General features: G+C 39.5%; 3 protein-coding genes across 6 annotated transcripts in view; 2 read left to right on the top strand and 1 right to left on the bottom strand.

Moving 5' to 3' along the window:
* The window catches only part of XPNPEP3 (X-prolyl aminopeptidase 3), a 76113-nt gene extending 58588 nt beyond the window's left edge, over nucleotides 1-17525 (bottom strand). For 2 of the 4 annotated variants that reach the window (XM_047065987.1, XM_047065988.1), the window contains exons 1-2: nucleotides 17419-17525; nucleotides 1670-1786 (exon numbers count right to left, since the gene is read on the bottom strand). In XM_047065987.1, coding sequence (XP_046921943.1) covers nucleotides 1670-1786; nucleotides 17419-17482 — 181 coding nt within the window. In that variant the 5' untranslated portion in view covers nucleotides 17483-17525. Of the gene's footprint in view, nucleotides 1-631; nucleotides 779-1669; nucleotides 1787-17418 lie in introns of those variants that run through there. The other 2 variants (XM_047065990.1, XM_047065991.1) reach the window with 2 other exon arrangements.
* DNAJB7 (DnaJ heat shock protein family (Hsp40) member B7) lies at nucleotides 10555-11202 on the top strand. Its single transcript, XM_047065992.1, has one exon. The coding sequence runs from the start codon at nucleotides 10555-10557 to the stop codon at nucleotides 11200-11202; it is 648 nt and encodes a 215-aa protein (XP_046921948.1).
* A 475-nt stretch (nucleotides 17526-18000) lies between the features above and the next one.
* Nucleotides 18001-18967, top strand: part of ST13 (ST13 Hsp70 interacting protein) — a 31561-nt gene continuing 30594 nt past the window's right edge. The window contains exon 1 of the mRNA XM_047065665.1: nucleotides 18001-18231. Coding sequence (XP_046921621.1) covers nucleotides 18122-18231 — 110 coding nt within the window. The 5' untranslated portion in view covers nucleotides 18001-18121. The remainder of the gene's footprint in view (nucleotides 18232-18967) is intronic.

The following is an 18967-nucleotide window of genomic DNA, read 5'->3' as shown; positions in this document are numbered from 1 at the left end:
CTAATGGCTTGTGGGTTTGAGCCCCGCATCAGGCTCTGTGCTGACAGCTCAGAGCCTGGAGTCTGCTTCGAATTCTTTGTCTCCCTCTCTCTCTGCCCCTAACCCACTCACGTTCTGTCTCTGTCTCTCTCAAAAATAAATAAACATTAAAAAAAAAAGTTAAAATTCTATTCCTTCTTAACCCAATATCTAAAATCCTATGTCCAGAAGAGTAAAAATTAAGACAGGCATCCCTTTTCCCTCCATAGCTGAAAAGAACATATGTATATGTATGAATGTGTATATGTATTTTTATTCATAATCATTTTTTATATAGTTATCATGCACATAACATACAATAGCCAACTGTTTAAGACACAGAGGCCATCATCTTGACAATATAATTACTAGTTTCAAGGCCTAGAAAATGCAGCTCACCATGTAAAAATATCTCACCACGAGAAATCAGTAATTTTCAAAGCTGGTAAAACTTAATGCCAACTCTATTTCCTTTTAAAAAAATTGAAGCTACAGGTAGAGAAATACTTAAGTTAATACTAACTGGATTGCTATTAAGCTTACCTAGATTGCTCTAAGCTACAGATTAGAGAAATACTTAAGTTAATACTAACTGGATTGCTATTAAGCTTACCTTACAGCTTTGAAAAACTCTGATTTCTTGTGTGTTTCAGTGGTGAGCTGCATTTCCTGAGTCTCAGCCGATTTCCCAGCAGGAATTCCAGTCTGATGAAGAATCAGCAAAAGGAAGCCCTCACTGAGAGACACACTGTATCATTCACTGAGTGGAGACAGTGAAAGAGTAACATATTTCTAAAGGCAATTGAGATTCTTAGTACATATGCTCACAAAGTAAATACAGATTTACCTTCCCATGACAGAAGCAATGATTAATTTCCCTTGAAAACCTGACTGCTTTTTCTACAAAGCATTTGGTTTTACCCTACTTACCTCTTTGTGATGATTTTCATTCACCACAGTTCATCCCTTAACTGCCTTTTTGTCACTGTTATCACCTCCCAAAGCTGTGAAAGTCAAATCTGGAAATCTAGTGTAACCTATACAGCAATATTTTTGTTAAACAAAAGGAAATGAACATTTAGTACTTTGAAGAAAAACACGTTTTCTTTCTTTCATTTCTCTAAGTAGGCTCCAAGCCCAATGTGGGGCTTGAACTCACAACTCCAAGATCAAGAGTTGCACTCGCCACCAACTGAGCCCACTGGGCACTCAAGAAAAACATGTTTTCTCAAATGTCTTTAACACAGCAGTTCACAAGGAATCAATCATTTGAATACAGTTCTAGCAACTGTCTTAGAAAGTAATATAACTTTTAAAACATTATGGTTTACATACTTTTCATGGATAATTCTGAATTGTAAGACTTACATTTATTGCTCTAGATAGCGATGTCAACACCGTACCAACAACCACACATACCTTTTTAAGTTTAAAATTAAGTTAATAAAAATAAAAATAAAATAAAAAATTTAGTTTCTCAGTTGCACTAGCACCATTATAAGTATATAATAGCCACTTGTGGCTAGTGGTTACTGTATTGGGCAGCATAGAGCTAGAACATTTACACTGCTGCAAAAAAAAAAAATCTATTGGACAGCACAGTTCTAAATAAAGCATCTGAAGAGAGAGATTTATGTTTAAAAGGGCTTACCTGGCCTAAGGAGGTGTGGGTGTGTGAAGGGGCTGGGCTGGCCTAAGTATCGGTTTGGAATTCTCCTCTCTGGGATGGGCTGGAGGGAGTACCTTCGCTGAGAACATGACATGAATCCTGAAGGAAAAATAAAGAGAGTAGAATGGAACAATAATCAAGAAAGTCCTCACAGTGTATATACATTTATCGATCTCTAGCAGTTGGATGCTCTAGAAAAATGCAAATTAGTATCTCCTTCAATATTTATATGGCCCTCCCTCTGTGCCAGTCAGGGCCTGTCTTGGGCCCTGGGAAAACAGAAATGAGATCATTTTTACCCTTAGTGACTTCAATCTGCTACATATATACAGAGTAGGACTATGGTATGAATAAGGAACTATGGGAACAGAAGGAAGGCAACAAACAAAAGCAAGGAAGGGGTTAGGAAGTATTTCACAGAAATACTGTGTCCTAAAATTCAGAAAAAGCTGTATCCTAAAGCTCAGAAAAAGAGAGTTAACATTTTTATTGAGAATATATGAAGTACAAAAAAACATGATATCTCATTGAATCTTGGAATGTTAGAGGTAGATAAAATAAGGTATAAAAATGCTTTATCATAGTATACAACAGACACTATTAGCATCATTCAGTAAGATTAAGCATGTGACTGGAACACATGCTAGAAGAAGACAAAAGAATGAGGACTATATGCTCTGGTCTTTAAAGAATATACAGTCCAGTGGAGGTGAGACAAAACATTCAAGCACTACATGGTGAACACCATGGTGGATTCATTCACAAGGTTTTTTGAGAGCACAAAGACTGAAACAATACTGTGGATGGGTGCAATATGATATAGATACAGATACAGTGCTCTGAGGAACACAGAGACGCACACAAAGGGGTGTTGGTGTGGGACTCTAGAGGTAGGGGATGCCTGCTCTGAATAAGGTAGTCGAGGGCATCTGGCTGGTTCAGTGGGTAGAGCATGCAACTTGATTTCGGGGTTTTAAGTAAGAGCCCCAAGTTGGGTGTAGAGATTACTTAAAAATAAAATCTTAAAAAAAAAAAAAAGGAATCAGCCAAGTGAAAGAGAAAGAGGGGTGTGGAAGGTATCATAAATGAGATTACAAAAGGGAAGTCATAGAAGGCACTGGGTATGTGTGTATGTACATGCATGTGTGTATGTGTGTGTGTGTGTGTGTGTGTGTGTGTGTGTGTGTGTAGGGGAAGAGAGTTTCAGGTCAGTGTTGATGGAGGAAGAAAAGATTAGAAAGGTTAAGGATCAGACCATTGAAAGCTTTGTATACCAAATTAAGGAATTAGGATTTTAACTGCCAACATCATTGCTTTTTTACAAAAAAGGAATCAGACTCAGAGAAGTAATTTGTGCAATGTTACAGTTAGTAATGAGGAAGCTAGCATTGAAGCCTAAATCTATTAAACTTTGAAATCTTTGTTCTTATCCCTCCATCCTGCTGCTCAGTAGGTGTTCTCTGCTGATCCCAAAAACAGAATCAGTACTGTAAAATCTCCTTGTGAACCTACAATCGCTACAATGGTAGAATGTGATGTCTGGATCAAGTTAAAGGTTTTTGTAGGGACTATGTAGTGTGAATGAATGAGGTGTATATATTTGATGAGTTAAGAATCTTAAATGTTAACTCTGAATTAAATTTTCAGAGGATTACTGAAAAAAATTATAGCTTTTTGGATGATTAAAAATACAGAAAATGGCAAAAGTTTCTGGGCAGCATGAAAATACAGTTAAAAATAGTGAAAAAATAAGAAAAAGGACAAAACAAGTATTTCCTGGAATCTGTTTAGAAAATGTACAGAATACATATTAGGGAATATGTCCAGTCTATATAAATTGAAAGCTTAATAAAGATGAGGCAAGCAATTTACAAAAATACAGGGGACAGAGGAACTTGCTAGAGGACAATATAGGGATGTAATCAACAAAATCCAGATGTGGGAAATACTACAGGACAAAGAACTCCGTTTCTTGCGCACATAAATTTTATGGCAGGTAGGGATGGTAAGAGATGGAAGGAGGAATCCGTAGATTAAGAAAACCTTAAAAAAATTTATCAACCAATTGTATTATGTGAGACTTATATGGATCCTGATTCAAGCAACAAATTGTCTATCAAGTATCCACTCATACTATTTACTATAATTACGAAAAAATTGGAAATTTGGACAATTGCATATTTAGTAGGATTACAGAAGTAATGTTTACTTCTTTAAGGTGTGATAATAGTGCTGTGCTTATGTTAAAACCACATACTTTTAGAGATATAAACTGAAATATTTATAGATGAAGTGATATGACCTGGAATTTATCTCAAAATAACATGGGGGGTGGGGTGGATTGGGGAGATTCTGAACGGGGATTTGGATGAAAGAAGCCACGAGGTGATAATTGTTGAAGCTGGGTGATGGGTACATGGGAGTCCATTATATATACTCTATCTACTTGTATAGGTTTGAAACTTTTCATAATAAAATAAAAGGAACAAGAAAAGATGAGTTAAGCATAGAGAAAAATGAAGGAAGTACACAATCATCTGAAAGGCAATCCAAGACAGAGTTAAAGGCAGCGTGGTATAGTAGGAAAAAAATGCCAGTTCTATGATCTATGTGATCTCAGCATGTTACATAAATTCCTTTGCACCACTTCTTTACCTGTGAAATAATGCAGTAATATTAGGTAGTGGCTTTCAAACTTGTGAAACCAAGACTCACAGTAAGAAATATATTTTACATGGTAACCTAGTATACACATATAAATATGATATACATAAAAATTTCACTAAATACTATACTATGACCGATACTTTTGTCTTATTTCATTAAAAAATTTCTCAGTGCACTAACATGATTTTATTACTGCAATGTCTTGAATGGTGGCTCCCAAAAGATATGTCCACATCCTTTTTTGTTGTTGTTGTTTATTCATTTTGAGAGTGAGAGTGTGAGCCGGGGAGGGGCAGAGAGAGAGAGGGAGAGAGAGAATCCCAAGCAGGCTCCATGCTGATAGCGTCTGACAGTATGAAGCCCGATCTGGGGTTCAAACTCACGAACTGTGAGATCACAACTTGAGCGGAAATCAAGGGTTGGTTGCTTAACTGACTGAGCCATGCAGGCGCCCTGATATGTCCACATCTTAATCCCTAGAACCTGTGACTACTAATTTATTTAAAGAAGGGGTCTTGCAGATGTAATTAAGGATCTTGAAATGAGGACATCATCGTGGATCATCTGGGTAGGTCCTAAATTCTATGGCAAGTCCTCTTATAAGAGGAATGCAGAGAGAGAGATTTGAGATAGGCAAGAGAAAAGAAGAAGTAATGGAGGCATGTGGAAGCTGAGATTGGAGTGACGTGGCCACAAGCCAAAGAACACCTACAGCCACCAGAAGCTGGAAAGGTAAAGAACAGATTCTTTCCTAGAGCTCTTGGAAGGAATACAGCCCCACTGCCACTTGATTTCAGACCTCTGGCCTCCAAATCTGTGAGAGAATTCTATTATTTTAAGCCACCATGTTTGTGGTAATTTGTTATGGCAGCCTCAGGAAACCAATACGATGACCCACTAAGATTACAACTTGTCACTGGAAAACACTGCACTAAAAGACTGTATCTCTGTACTGAGGGCGGCTCCAGTTCAGGAGGAGGAGGGATGTGAGGATGCTCAATAATGTTAAGAGCATAAGGGGATCCTGAGACCAACTTCCGCCTCATCCAATCATCAGGTTCCCTACAGTGTTACTTGCAGAAATGACCTTTCCCTATGCATAGCGGCCTTTGGCCCACTTTACCTTTTAGTTATTTGACGCTTGACAGTTGTGTTTCTTGAAAGTAGAGAGAAAGTAGAGAAGTGTTTCTCTTCTTTAACAGGGAAGAGAAGATAATGGGCTGTCCATGTGCACGAACATGTTGGTACAGTGACTGGGATGGAGTGTTATGAAGAAGAGGAATACAATTAGGAGTTTAGCAGAACTACCTGAGCTTTTTTCACCTGTAAACAAACTCTTGTCCTAATCAAAGCTCCATTATAGGAGCTTATTAATCAAAGTTCATTATAGGGTTCCGCTCCATTTTTCCTGATTACAACAAACAGAGGCACAGTGTATTAAATACTTTCAAATCCCAGCGTCATTGCTAATAATAATGATCTTGGTGACAGCTAACATTACTATTGTTTATTATATTCCAGAAAGTATTCTAAGGACTCTGCATGTATTCACGTATTTAATCCTTACAGCTGTGTAATGTAACTACTATTCCAAACTTTTAACTTATTTTTGAGCTGGTAACATGTTCATATGGATCAAAGTTCAAAAGATGTAGTAAATTGATAGGGAAAAGCCTTCCTCTCACACCTGTCCCCAAGTTAACCTGTCTCCCTTCCTTGAAACAGCCAGTAATATCACTTTTTTGTTGAAATCACACTTATTTTTGTTGAAACCACATCTATATTCTCTTTAAACAAATAATTGCATGTATGCTTGAGGGAGATGTTATTACAGCACTGCCTATTTAAAGATGAGGAAAAAAAGATACACAGAAAAGTTAAGAAACTGGCCCAAGATGAAGAATTACTGAGACAGAACTAGGATTTGAACAATCTATTTATAGAGCCATAACCATTAGACTACATTGTCTACACTACCATTTTGGCAGTAAAATAATTGGATGTAAAATGTTAACCAATTGTCTTTTTAATTTTTTTAATGTTTGTTTTTGAGAGAGAGACAGAGACAGAGCATGAGTGGGGGAAGGGCAGAGAGAGAGGGAGAATCCAAAGCTGGTTCCAGGCTCTGAGCTGTCAGCACAGAACCCGACACAGGGCTCAGATCCACAGACCAGGAGATCGTGACCTGAGACGAAGTTGGACGCTTAACCGACCATACCACCCAGGTGCCCCTCAATTCTCTTTTTTTATGTTCAAATGAAATAATACTAGAATATCAATCCATCTATTTTGGACCACTTCCTGGCATAGGAAGCTTAAGTCTAACAAATGCAAATAAACAATACCTTTACCTACATTTAAGTAAACAGGATTTTTTTGCTCAATATCACATAGTAGCAAAACTGGTATGTAGAGTCCTATTTCTAAAATCCAATCTGATCCAAAGTAGGGCCACTTCCTTAGTATAGACCCTCTTCAATTCACCTGGACACTATGTCTCTTAACTGGTCTGCCTTTCTTGGATCTTATCTTTCTTCTGTAACTCATCTTCTATAGCTATACTATTTCCAAAGTGATCCCTCTAGTCCTTTGCCTTGATGTCCTCAAAAGTACTGTCAACTAATTCCTGTTTAAATTCAGGATCTGTCCTTAACTTTCCAGCTTCCTACACTAACAGTATATGCCTAGAATTTTCTATCTTTCAGAATACACTTCAACCCCTAGCTTAGCACCCTTCATGATCTGGCCCCTGTCTATTCCTCTGGCCTAATAATCCTCAAAAGAACATTAGTACAGCCACACAGGAGGAGCCCCAGCTAATTAGTCTGTACTGTAACAGTACTTGCCTTCAAAAATACAGTTCTCTTAACAATGGCTTTTGCCTGCTTCCATGAGCTCAAAAATTAGCTCATACATCACTTACCCTAAGAAGTCTAATTCCCTATCCTTATTGATTCTGATGTAAATGCCCCTCCTCAATGTTCCCATGTTTACTTCTGTTACTATTGTTAATACCTACTATACTGCACTTAATTGCTAATTAGTTTGCCAGTCTATTATAAACTTTTGGAAGGGCAGGAATCATTTCCCCAGTGATTAGACTTTATTTCCCCAGTGATTAGACTGGCATATATTTTGAAGACCACAAGTCAAGAAGTCTGCCTTTTGATTAGATGCAGGGAGTGAAGAAAAAAGAAATTAAGACGATTCCTGGGTTTTTTGGCCTGAATAACAAGATAGATGTTTGTACCATTAAACGAAATGGCAAAGACTGAGATAATTATTGGATATTCCAAATGAGAGTTCAAATAGGCAATCTGAGGTTCAGGGGAAACTAACAGGCTAGATACATGAATTAAGATGTTATAAGCACACAGATGGTATCTAAAGCCCTGGGACTGGACACTACCTACACAGAACTGTGTAGGTCAAGTTTAGTTACCATTATAGCGTGAGAAGGAAAAGCACAGGAGAAAAGGAAGCAAACTAGAGGAAAATGGTTTTTAGGAAGTTAAACAAGTATTTAATAATTTAATAGAGGAAGTGCTCACCTGTGTGAGGACAACCACTGGATTTGGCAGCACAGAATTCAATGGAGAACCTGACAAGTACAGTTTTATTTATTCATCTTACTTAAAAAATGTTTTTTCTAATATTTTAGAGAGAGAGAGAGAGAGAGAGCGCGCGCGCGCGAGCGAGCATGGGTGGGGGAGGGGCAGAGAGAGAGGAAGACACAGAATCCAAAACAGGCTTCAGGCTCCGAGCTGTCAACACAGAGCCTGATACAGGGCTCAAACTTGTGAACCGTGAGATCATGACCTAAGCTGCAGTCAGATGCTTAACTGACTGAACCACCCAGGTGCCCCTTATTTATTTTTTAAATGTTTATTTTCAGAGAGAGAGAGAGAGAGAGAGAGAGAGAGAGAGACAGCATGAGCGGGGGAGGAGCAGAGAGAGGATCACAAGCACGCTCTGCACTGTCAGCACAGAGCCCAGCCTGAAGTGGAGCTGGATCTCATAAACTGCAAGGGCTGAAATCAAGAGTCAGTTGCTCAACTGACTGAGCCACCAAGGTGACCTGAACAATGTTAGTAAAGTATGAAAGATAGAAGCCAAAATGGGTAAAGGTGGTCAAAAGGTATAAACTTCCAATTATAAGATAATAAGTTCTGGGGATGTAATCTACAGCATAGTGGCTATACTTAACAATTCTTCATTGTGTATTTGAAAATTGCTAAAAACATAGAGCTTCAAAGTTCTTATCACAAGAAAAATAGGGTACCTCGCTGGTTCAATCAGTAGAGCATGAGTCTCTTGATCTCGGGGTTGTGAGTTCAAGCCCCACGTTGGGCAGAATTTACTTAAAAAAGATCTTATCACAAGAGAAAAATTGTAACTATGTGAAGTCATGGGTGATAACTAAACTTATTTTGGTAATCATTTCACTATATGTACATATATCAAATCATTATATTGTACACCTTAAACATGTTATATGTAAATTATAACTTAATGAGATTGGGGGGGGAAGTAGATGCCAGATTGGAGTGTGCCAACAAAGAATAGGATGGAACATCTATTCTGCAGAATGTTTCTGCAGAAACATCAAGCAGAGAGGATAATTTTGACAAGTTTTACTGTAAAGGAATGAGAGAAAGTGGCATAGCAGCTGGAAGGGCCAATAGATAAGGGAGGGGAATAATTAGAAGCAAATCCTTGTTTTATACCTTCACACTCTATTGAAGTTAGTTTTTGAATGTTTTTTTCAATTGTATAAACTCCTTGAGAGAATTTTCTATTTTCTAACTCCTCTCTGTGTCACAGGTTCTCAATACATATTTGTAGAATGTCTAGAGCCTAAATTCCTAAACCCTTGTCCAAAAAATGCAGTAGAGTAGAAAGAGTAAAATTTGGAATCAGATTCAAGTTCAAATATCATTATTTTTCACTAATAAGCTAGATAGCCTTAGACAAATGTATTTGAAGAACCTCAGGTTTCTTATGGGCACAAAATATTTACTTTCTGGAATGCTGTTACAATTACATGAGAGACTGTGTTAAGTCATTTGTGTAAACTGTGTAAACACTTTAGGTGTTTGACCTAAAAATGGTACTCAGGTGATTTTATTCTTCTTCTTGTTATTATTTTCAATAGCAAGCAAATACAATCATGTGTATACCATACATACATGTAGACATATATACTATAGGGAATTGAAAAACCAATCTAGAGTAGCTCTCTGCCCCCATCACACTACCATTTTTTTTTGAGGGGGAGCACGTATCACATTATCTCAAATCATTTATTATTTATACTTCATTAATGAAAACACCATGAAAATTGCTATTTTTTAATGTCATTATCATCAGCGGTTAAAACTGTGCCTTGCACAAAGTAGAAATTCAATAATATATACTGAATACATAAGTGTACAACTTTCAAAATCTTTACGTGTTTTAAAGTTGTAAACTTTAAGTGGGTAAAGATACTGTCATCTCAAATGATTCAATACTGGCATGCAGAAAGCTTGTATATTATGCTCCTTCCTCAGGAATTACCCCAAGTCTGGGCTAGGTGTCTCTCATATGATTGCTTAGTATCCAGTGCTTCCCCCATCATAGCCCTTATTATACCGTAATCAAGTTGTTTGTTTTCAGTACAATTGTCTCTTGACTGAAATAAATAAATTATGTCAACTATTTGAATACTTTTTCATGTAGTTCTCAATTTCTTCATTTTTCAAAGCCAAATCACAGAACTGGGAAGTTATTAAGGCTCAGCAGCCTGAAGGTCCTATCATGCAAGGGGCATGCTGTGGCTATCAACAACAGGTTCCACTAGTTTATGAGGCACTGTTGGAGACTTCCAGGGAAATATAGGGGAAATAGTCCTGAGGCTTCAGGATGGTCTGGTATGACTCTGGACTAGCTTTATTTGGAAGGTCTAGTCCCTACCCCAACCCCGGAATGACACCATAATGCAAACCTCTCTGACATAAGCTGGTAACTCTGCTTGCCACAAAATCAGTATCCTAATGTCTCCTAGCAGTGTCCATGGTAGTAACATTGTCTTCAATGTAAAAAGTGCCTATTTGCAGTCACTGCCTCCACCACCACCACCAGGAGTGCTCCAGCTGAGAGGAAGCTACAGTTCTCACTACTCAGACCCAGAACACCCCTTTCCAATGACCTGTTAAAACATGGTGGATTACTATGAAGTTCAAGGAGTGCAGAGATATGCTTCACCTGAGGACATTAAAAAGTCTTATCGTAAAGTGGCACTTAAATGGCACCCTGATAAAAATCCAGAAAATAAAGAAGCTGAGAGAAAATTCAAAGAAGTAGCTGAGGCATATGAAGTATTATCAAATAATGAAAAACAGGACATTTATGACAAATATGGCCAGGAAGGATTAAATGGTGGAAGCAGAAGTCATTTTGATGATTCTTTTGAGTATGGCTTCACATTTTGTAAGCCAGATGATGTCTTTAGAGAAATTTTTGGTGAAAGGGATCCATTTTCATTTCATTTCTTTGAAGACTCACTTGAGGACCTTTTAAATAGTCCAAGAGGCTCCTATGGAAGCAGTGGTACAAGATCCTTCTTCGCTACCTCCAGTGAATATCCAGTTTTTGAGAGATTTTCTTCATATGCTACAGGATATATACCATATGGTTCACCGGGCTATGAGGGCCTTAATTCATTCTCCTTGTTGGCATCTGATAATAGTAGGATGGGCAACTACAGATCTGTTAAAACTTCGGGTAAGACTGCTAATGGCAAAAATACAAATACACAATTATTGAGAATGATCAAGAAAGAGAAGTTGAAGATGATGGCAAACTGAAGTCCTTCCTTATAAATGGTGTGGCAGATGAAGAGGGCTTTGCAGAAGAATGCAGCTGGAGAAGACAGTTATTCAACAATTATTCACCAAAGTACTTCAGACCCAAACATGTAACTCAACATACTTTTGTGGACAATGATGAGCAAGATATACCTTGGGTCACCAGCAACTGGGATCCCTCTATTTTCTCAGCAGGATTCAAAGAAGGTGGTAAGAGGGAAAAAAAAAAGAAGCATAAAGAGGTGCGGAAGAAGTCAACCAAAGGAATCGTTAAATTGACTCTTCAGACACATTATGTTCATATAACAATTGAACATGACTCTTTGTGTGTTTTTGTTAATCACAGAGTTTTGTAGATAACATTTGTTTAGAACTATACTAATATTATGTTTTTAACATGTTTAACAGGATTGTGGACCTGTGGTCAGTGCTGTTTGGAGTAGGTATGTCAGAAAAAGACGAGTTTGTGGCGACAGTGATGTTAAGAATTTGGAAAACAGGAAATACTATTTTACTATTTCTGAGCTGAACATTTACAAATCATAGAGTTTTTCTTTAGCAGAATTCACGATCTATTTCATTCCTTTTATCTATTTAAAACCACTATACAAACTTCTGAAATTATTATAAATAAAAATTAAAGTATAAAGTATTTTCTCTTAAGTTAAAAATAGCCAGTTATATTTGCATTCCCATGTTTACAGTAGCACCTATTCACAACAGCCAAGAGGTGGAAGCAACCCAAATATCAATGAATGAATATACATGCATATAGTGGGATATTATTCAGCTTTTTTTTTTATTAAAAAAAATTTTTTTTTACATTTATTTATTTCTGAGACAGAGAGATAGAGCGTGAGTGGGGGAGGGGCAGAGAGAGAGAGACACAGAATCCGAAGCAGGCTCTAGGCTCTGAGCTGTTACCACAGAGCCCAACTCGGGGCTTGAACTCATGAACCTCGAGATCATGACCTGAGCTGAAGTCGTACGCTTAACTGACTGAGCCACCCAGGCAGCCCTTTTCAGCTTTAAAAAGGAAACCCTGTTAAATGCTACAAAATAGGTAAACTTTGAAACATTACGGTAAGTGAAATAAGCCAGCCATAAAGACAAAATACCTTATGATTCTACTTACATAAGGTAAGAAGTTCATAAAAACAAAGTAGAATCGTAGTTACTGAGGCAAGGGAGGAAGAGGTGTTGTTTGGTGGTCTGTTTCACAATATATATTTTAAAACAATTAACATGGTAAATTTTATGTTATGTGTATTTTACCAGAATTAAAAAAGAAAGCTAGACTTATCCTGGATTTCTCAGAGCAATGTGGCTATATCATGTATGGCAGGCCACCAGTGACTCACTCCAGATAGGAAACTTTCTATTTTCTTTTTTAGTACATACCACGTACAAAGGATCTACAAATACATTACTCTAAAACATCTCTACCCACTATAGTTTAAGGTTACAATGGAAGAAAAATGAGTTACATCAGATATTGAGCAAGTAGGCTTAGCTAAATGTTTTCAGACATTTAAAATGAGCTTAGTTTAATTTCAACACAATCACTTCTTAGTTTCCTCTATTTTAGTTTCAAAATATATTACTTTTCAGCCTACGAGTTTTATTCATTCATTCATTCATTCAATGGTATTTTTTGAGTACCTACTGTTTGTCGGGTACTTGGGATACAGTAATGAGCAAACACGAAAAACCTTAGCTGTCATGGAGTTTAAAGCTGGAGAAAGACAATAAACAAATACTAAATAAAATATAATGACAGTCATAGGTGTTAAGGAAAACAAAATAAAGTAAGAATAGGGGACATAAGTTTTGGAGTAGGAGGGTTGAAATTTTAGTTAAGGTACCGAGGGAAAAGTGATGGCTAACATCTTTGTAAAGATGTAAAGAAAGTGAAGGAGTTAGCCATTTGGATATGAAGTGAAAGAGAATTATAGGAGAAGGAACAGCAAGTGAAATGTCTCTAATGCAGAATGTGTAAAGTGTGTTTGAGGCTCAAAGAGATCATTGTGAACGATTAAGAGAACAAGCAGATGAAATTAGGTAACAGGAGGTCAGATTATGCAGGTACTGCTAGATCACATTACGGACTTTGTTATTATAGGTGGGACGAGAAGCCACTTAAAGGCTCTGAGCAGAAGAATGACAAACTGACATATTTCAACAGGTCCACTCTGGCTGCTGTCATCAAGAAAAGACTCAAAGTAAGCAGATGTACAAACAGGGAAATCAGGCTATTGCTGGAATTCAGGCAGAGTCTGTAATAGCTTGGTCCAGGGTGATGGACGTAGGCGAGGAAAGAGTGATCAAATTCTGGATATAGTCTAAAAGTAGGGCCAAACGGAATTTACTGATAGGCTGAATACTGGGCATGACAGGAGTCAAGGTTTTTGGCTTTAGCAACTGAAAAAAGGGATTTGCTATTATCTCAGATAGGACCACAGGTGTTGAGTTTTGGACATGCTGCATTTGAGATGCCTGAATTTATTAACTGAAAATAATTTCTTAACTTGCATCCTGCATATTCCTTGTCATTGAATTCTTAAGTTTTTTTCTTTTTTAGCAAAAAGATTATCATATTATTTTAATCTTTTATCACTTAGAAATGTAATGACTGGGGCGCCTGGGTGGCGCAGTCGGTTGGGCGTCCGACTTCAGCCAGGTCACGATCTCGCGGTCCGTGAGTTCGAGTCCCCGCGTCAGGCTCTGGGCTGATGGCTCAGAGCCTGGAGCCTGTTTCCGATTCTGTGTCTCTCTCTCTCTCTGCCCCTCCCCCGTTCATGCTCTGTCTCTGTCCCAAAAATAAATAAACGTTGAAAAAAAAATTTAAAAAAAAAAAAAAAAAAGAAATGTAATGACTGCAAATTTTTTTTTTTAATTTTTTTTTCAACGTTTATTTATTTTTGGGACAGAGAGAGACAGAGCATGAACGGGGGAGGGGTAGAGAGAGAGGGAGACACAGAATCGGAAACAGGCTCCAGGCTCTGAGCCATGAGCCCAGAGCCTGACGCGGGGCTCGAACTCACGGACCGCGAGATCGTGACCTGGCTGAAGTCGGACGCCCAACCGACTGCGCCACCCAGGCGCCCCAATGACTGCAAATTTTAATGTGACTAAAAGATGGGAACAAATAATCAAGCAAAACTAAAACCCAATCACCTTTGGCAAAATACAGTTCAGTGGCATTTAGCAATGCAACAAATCTGGAAACCAAAAAAGATTATAACATCTACTCTTTAAATGACTGCTATAGTAAAATGAGGGCTTTTGTTTAACTTTGTGTTGGTTGGTAGATAGGAAATTTTATAGAAAGGTCTGGGGACAATTTGCATTTAAAACTTATTTTCAGAAAATAAAATCATAAAAGCTTAAAGTATTTTAAATGTTACTTTTATAAAATGTGATATTAAGTATCTGTCATGTATGTGGGACAACTCAGGGTTGGAAAAAACGCAATTTTCCAGTAACAAAACCAAAACCAGCATCTCTAAAAATATAATGACTGACATGCCCTTCAGTCCATTTTCCACTCTTAAAAATTCAGACTTAGTCTTACTCAATAGCTTAAAGTTACTCAATGGTTTCCCACTGCCCAGAAGATTGGAAATAACAAGACCCTTCATGAGCCAACAACCTCCTTTTCCTCCCAACTTGGTTTGTTTGTTTGTTTGAGAGAGACAACACAAGCAGGGGAGGGGCATAGAGAGGAGGTACAGAATTTGAAGCAGGCTTCAGGCTGTGATCTGTCAGCACAGACTCTGAAGTGAGGCTTGAACCCATGAACCATGAGATCATGACCTGAGCCAAAGTTGGATGCTTAACCGGCTGAGCCACCCAGTCACCCCCCAACTTGGTTTTTTAATCACCTCACCCTATACATCTTTTCCCAAATGTGTTCTAAGGGATAAAAAATTCAAGACTCATGACAGAAAAAGGGCCCCATGGTCAAATTCAGCTTGCAAATTACTGCCAAATACACTTCTTTCTTAGAGACTCAGAATTAGTCTATTATGTGCATGATGAAATGCAGCTTTCCCCAAACTTATTTAACCACAGAACCATTTTGGTTTAACACCTGCTAACATGCCTAGGACCATATTTCAAAAAAGCTCCCCCAGGCTTACTGATGATTGCAAAGCTTTGTTCCATGCCTTTGCATATGCTCCCCCTGCCAGGATGGCTACGTCACTCTAGTCTGCTTGGTAAAAGCCTTTTTTCAAGTCTCAAATATCTCCTAATATTTAAGGGCATGCCCTACATTACCTCTTGGTCCCTCCCTGCTGTCAGGAAACATCTATCACTTTTTCCTTCTCCACAGCACTGTTACTAAATTTAGTATGTTATACTACAATTACTTGCTTTTTTGTCTCCTATGATGGTAGAAACTATGCTCTATGTTCATGTGTGGTGCTCAATGTTTGTTGAAAGAATTAACTGCAAACAGGCTTTTAAAAAATTATTCTCTACTTATTCAAAGTTTCCTATTGTACCCAATACTCTACTCAAAGGCTCTGTACCCAGAGTCTTTCTAAACAGCAACCAAGAGCACCACAGACATTCAAAGGTCTATTTACGAGCACCTCAAGTCAGTAAAATTTTTAAACTCTGAAACTTAGTAAAATCCCAAAATGACATTTAAAAAAAAAATCCATTACTGCCATACAAGCCCCTAAGTCACTTGAGTCAAGACTATTACAATCCATTGTTATACTGTCATTTATCTATTGCTTATCCATCATTCTGACTAGATAGTGAGCAACTCCACGGAAATGCAGATTCATCCACAAAGACTGCTACAAAGTTATTGAATGAAGAGAACATTCTTTCTGGCTCAATAAAAAGTTCCAAAAGGCCTCTACTAAGCCAGAGTTAAGACCTAATGGTGGTACAGCAGAAAAAGGACTAGATGGTAATTACACAATTAAAATTTCTGACTTGCAACTTGTGATCCTGTGTTACTTTCAGTTCTCCATCCATAAATTGAGAATACCTACCCTAATTTATAACTTGTGAAGATCCAAGGAGATCTTATCCAGTCAAAATGCCAATACATATTATGATATTAATGGTAAGAAGCGGTTAAATTTACTTCCTGCATTGAGGCAAACTGAAGCACAATGAATACATTTTTCAACGATCTTAGCACGTATGCTCCAGTATCTAGTCCTAAACTTTCATTAATAAGGTTTTACACAAAGCCTCAACAAATCCCCCCCCAAAAAAAAAAAAAAGTCACAAGGCTCTGTGATTAAGATGAACTCCAAATGTATTCATCTACTCCCATGGAGGACAGCTTTCTGTAGCTTAACTATTAGAACCAAAGAGCAAGTTCTGTGCACGGGACAATGGTTATTTTTTTATTTTTTACAGGAAGAAATCTTGATATAATTACCATCCCATTTTCAATAAATTAAAGTACATCAATGTAACAAATATGTTCCAAGACATAGATTTGATTTCAAATACCACATGCTCTGGTTCACACACCGTTCACCTATTGGCCAAAAACCCTGAAATATGATCCAATGACAGATCCGCCCGCAGGGTAGATAATTCAGCTTTCACTGATCGAGGTTTATGTTCATCAGATTAATTGTTCACGATAGGGTACACCCTAAAAGAATGGTCCCAATTATTCCTGGACTCCTTCATCTTGCCTTTACCAACAGGGCTTTCAGACATTGAAAAGCCCAGGGAGTATCTCCAAGCATTACCTCTTCCGAGAGGAACTGCTCAAATGATTTGTATTACTAAACATGTTTCTTGTACATTCTGTAGACAGCTCTCAAGCCACTCTTTGAAAACAGGAAAACAGGATTTTCGATAACCTAACAAAAGCAAGAGCTACTTGATGTGAGACACTTTGTCACCTAAGCAAGTGATAACTGAGACAACGTCTGGGAGTCCGAGTAACTTTGAAGACCGCCCCTCTGGGGGATGGCACACACTTTCTCTCGGCAGTCATTCCAGCTTCCCAGAATACCTCAACGGTAGGGAGAACAGGGCCCACCCTTTTCCAGAAGCAGCAGGTAAAAAAGAAATCCGAGGAGCACACAAAGGGTTTGGGAGTGGAAGCCCCAGCACGAGAATGGTCCGCCGAACCAGGGATTCCCTGAGACCAACTTGAATTCCTCTAGGGCGCCTCAGGTTTCTCAGAGAGCAAGCCCCGGAAGGGACACCGTGGGAGGTGAGTCTAACCTGAGAGGCAGCGGGCGGTTGCTACGGCGGGAACCAGCTTAGCTGCTGAGAGCAACCAAGACATGATGGCCTCGCACACGCGGCAGGAAGGATAAAAGGAAAACAGCCAGAGAAGCAACGGGCCGCCGAGCTGTGTCGCCAGGAAACCAAGCCAAACACCCCTCCCCTTCCGGCCGGCGCCGCTCGCGGGGCTTTCCTTCCCCCAGCGGCGCTGAATGATGACGTCACGCCTTAGCGCTATGATTGCCTTCCTGACAGAGAACCCATTTGGCGTCAGGTCGTCGTGCTCCATTAAATTCCCCCGTACGCATAGGATGTCCGATTCTAAATGACTACCAGCAGGGGCTGATATTTCTCGTCTTCTTAAAAGCACCATGTGGGGGGATTGATGCACCCAGAGAACTGGGTCAGCATTTAGAATATATGAATGCGGGCGTACAGGCAGGCAACAGCCTGAACAGCCACACTTCTAGAAGGTTCTAGGCAGTGCGCAGGAGCAGAGGTGGAGGGAGTAGGAATGAACAGGCGAAGGACCCGGGGTCACGAGACCGTTGGGTAGGAGGAGCCAGCGGCCGGGGAGGTTCTAGTCTGTTCTGTCTCGCGGCAGCCGCCCCCTTCCCCACGGTGACGCTGGGCTAGTACCTGCGCCTGGAATCGGGCTGCCACCTTAGCTGCGTCCGCCGCCCGCCGTCGCTTCTGGACCATGGACCCCCGCAAAGTGAGCGAGCTTCGGGCCTTCGTGAAAATGTGTAAGCAGGATCCGAGCGTTCTGCACACCGAGGAAATGCGCTTCCTGCGGGAGTGGGTGGAGAGGTGAGACCCGGGCCGAGGACCGTTGGGGGTGGGAAGAGGGACGGCCGGAGGGGGAGCTGGGCCGCAGCTGGCGCGGGGAGGACGAGAGGGGAGCTCTGCCGCGAGGCCTGCTGAGTTGCCTCCTCTTTGTGGCTCTCCCTGGCCAGGAAAGGAAGGCGACTTCAGGGGCTAATGGAGGACCGGGAAGCGTAGATAGTACAGAGGCGGGGACGGGAGGGGGGGTGGGGTGGGCACAGCTGGGTCCCCTCACCCTGAGGTCGTCCGGGGTGTGTCTTGATCCAAATATAAATGCAGACGATTGCAGGGACTTGGGACACTGTAGACGTGGTGGTGGGGAAGGGGAGCTGCAAGATTTCTCTTTCGCGTAGAGTTTTCTTGAAATCTCGGGCGTCCTGTTTAAAAGGTCTCAGTGACACATGGCTATTTTACGCACTACGTCTTTAAATAGTGTTGTAAAAATGATAACTTGTTATATAATGAGTTGTAATAAAAATGGTAACACTGTTTGGCTACCTTTAAATTTACAGCGATTCTAACTGCGTAGAATTATTTTGGGAATCACTTACTGTATCTCCGTAGTAGCAGTGCCATCACACTTAACACTTGAAAAATGATTTTTCAAGGACCAGCTTGTAATCATGATCTATTCTTGTTATTCTTAAATCTGGAGTACTTCGCTACGTGCGCGGAATTGAGTAGGCGTTGTGCCAAATGCTTGGAAACAGTATAATAAATG

The sequence above is a fragment of the Lynx rufus genome, unplaced genomic scaffold (assembly GCF_022079265.1).
Source record: "Lynx rufus isolate CCGP_SWC_20201006 ecotype Redwood Valley unplaced genomic scaffold, mLynRuf1.p SCAF_7, whole genome shotgun sequence".
In the NCBI taxonomy this organism is placed as follows: domain Eukaryota; kingdom Metazoa; phylum Chordata; class Mammalia; order Carnivora; family Felidae; genus Lynx; species Lynx rufus.
The sequence above is the reverse complement of the archived record's forward strand: the minus strand, read 5'-3'. Positions and strand labels throughout refer to the sequence as shown.

What these genes read in the sequence shown, in the direction of transcription:
- DNAJB7 (XM_047065992.1), top strand. Translation starts at nt 10,555, where the DNA reads ATGGTGGATTACTATGAAGTTCAAGGAGTGCAGAGATATGCTTCACCT.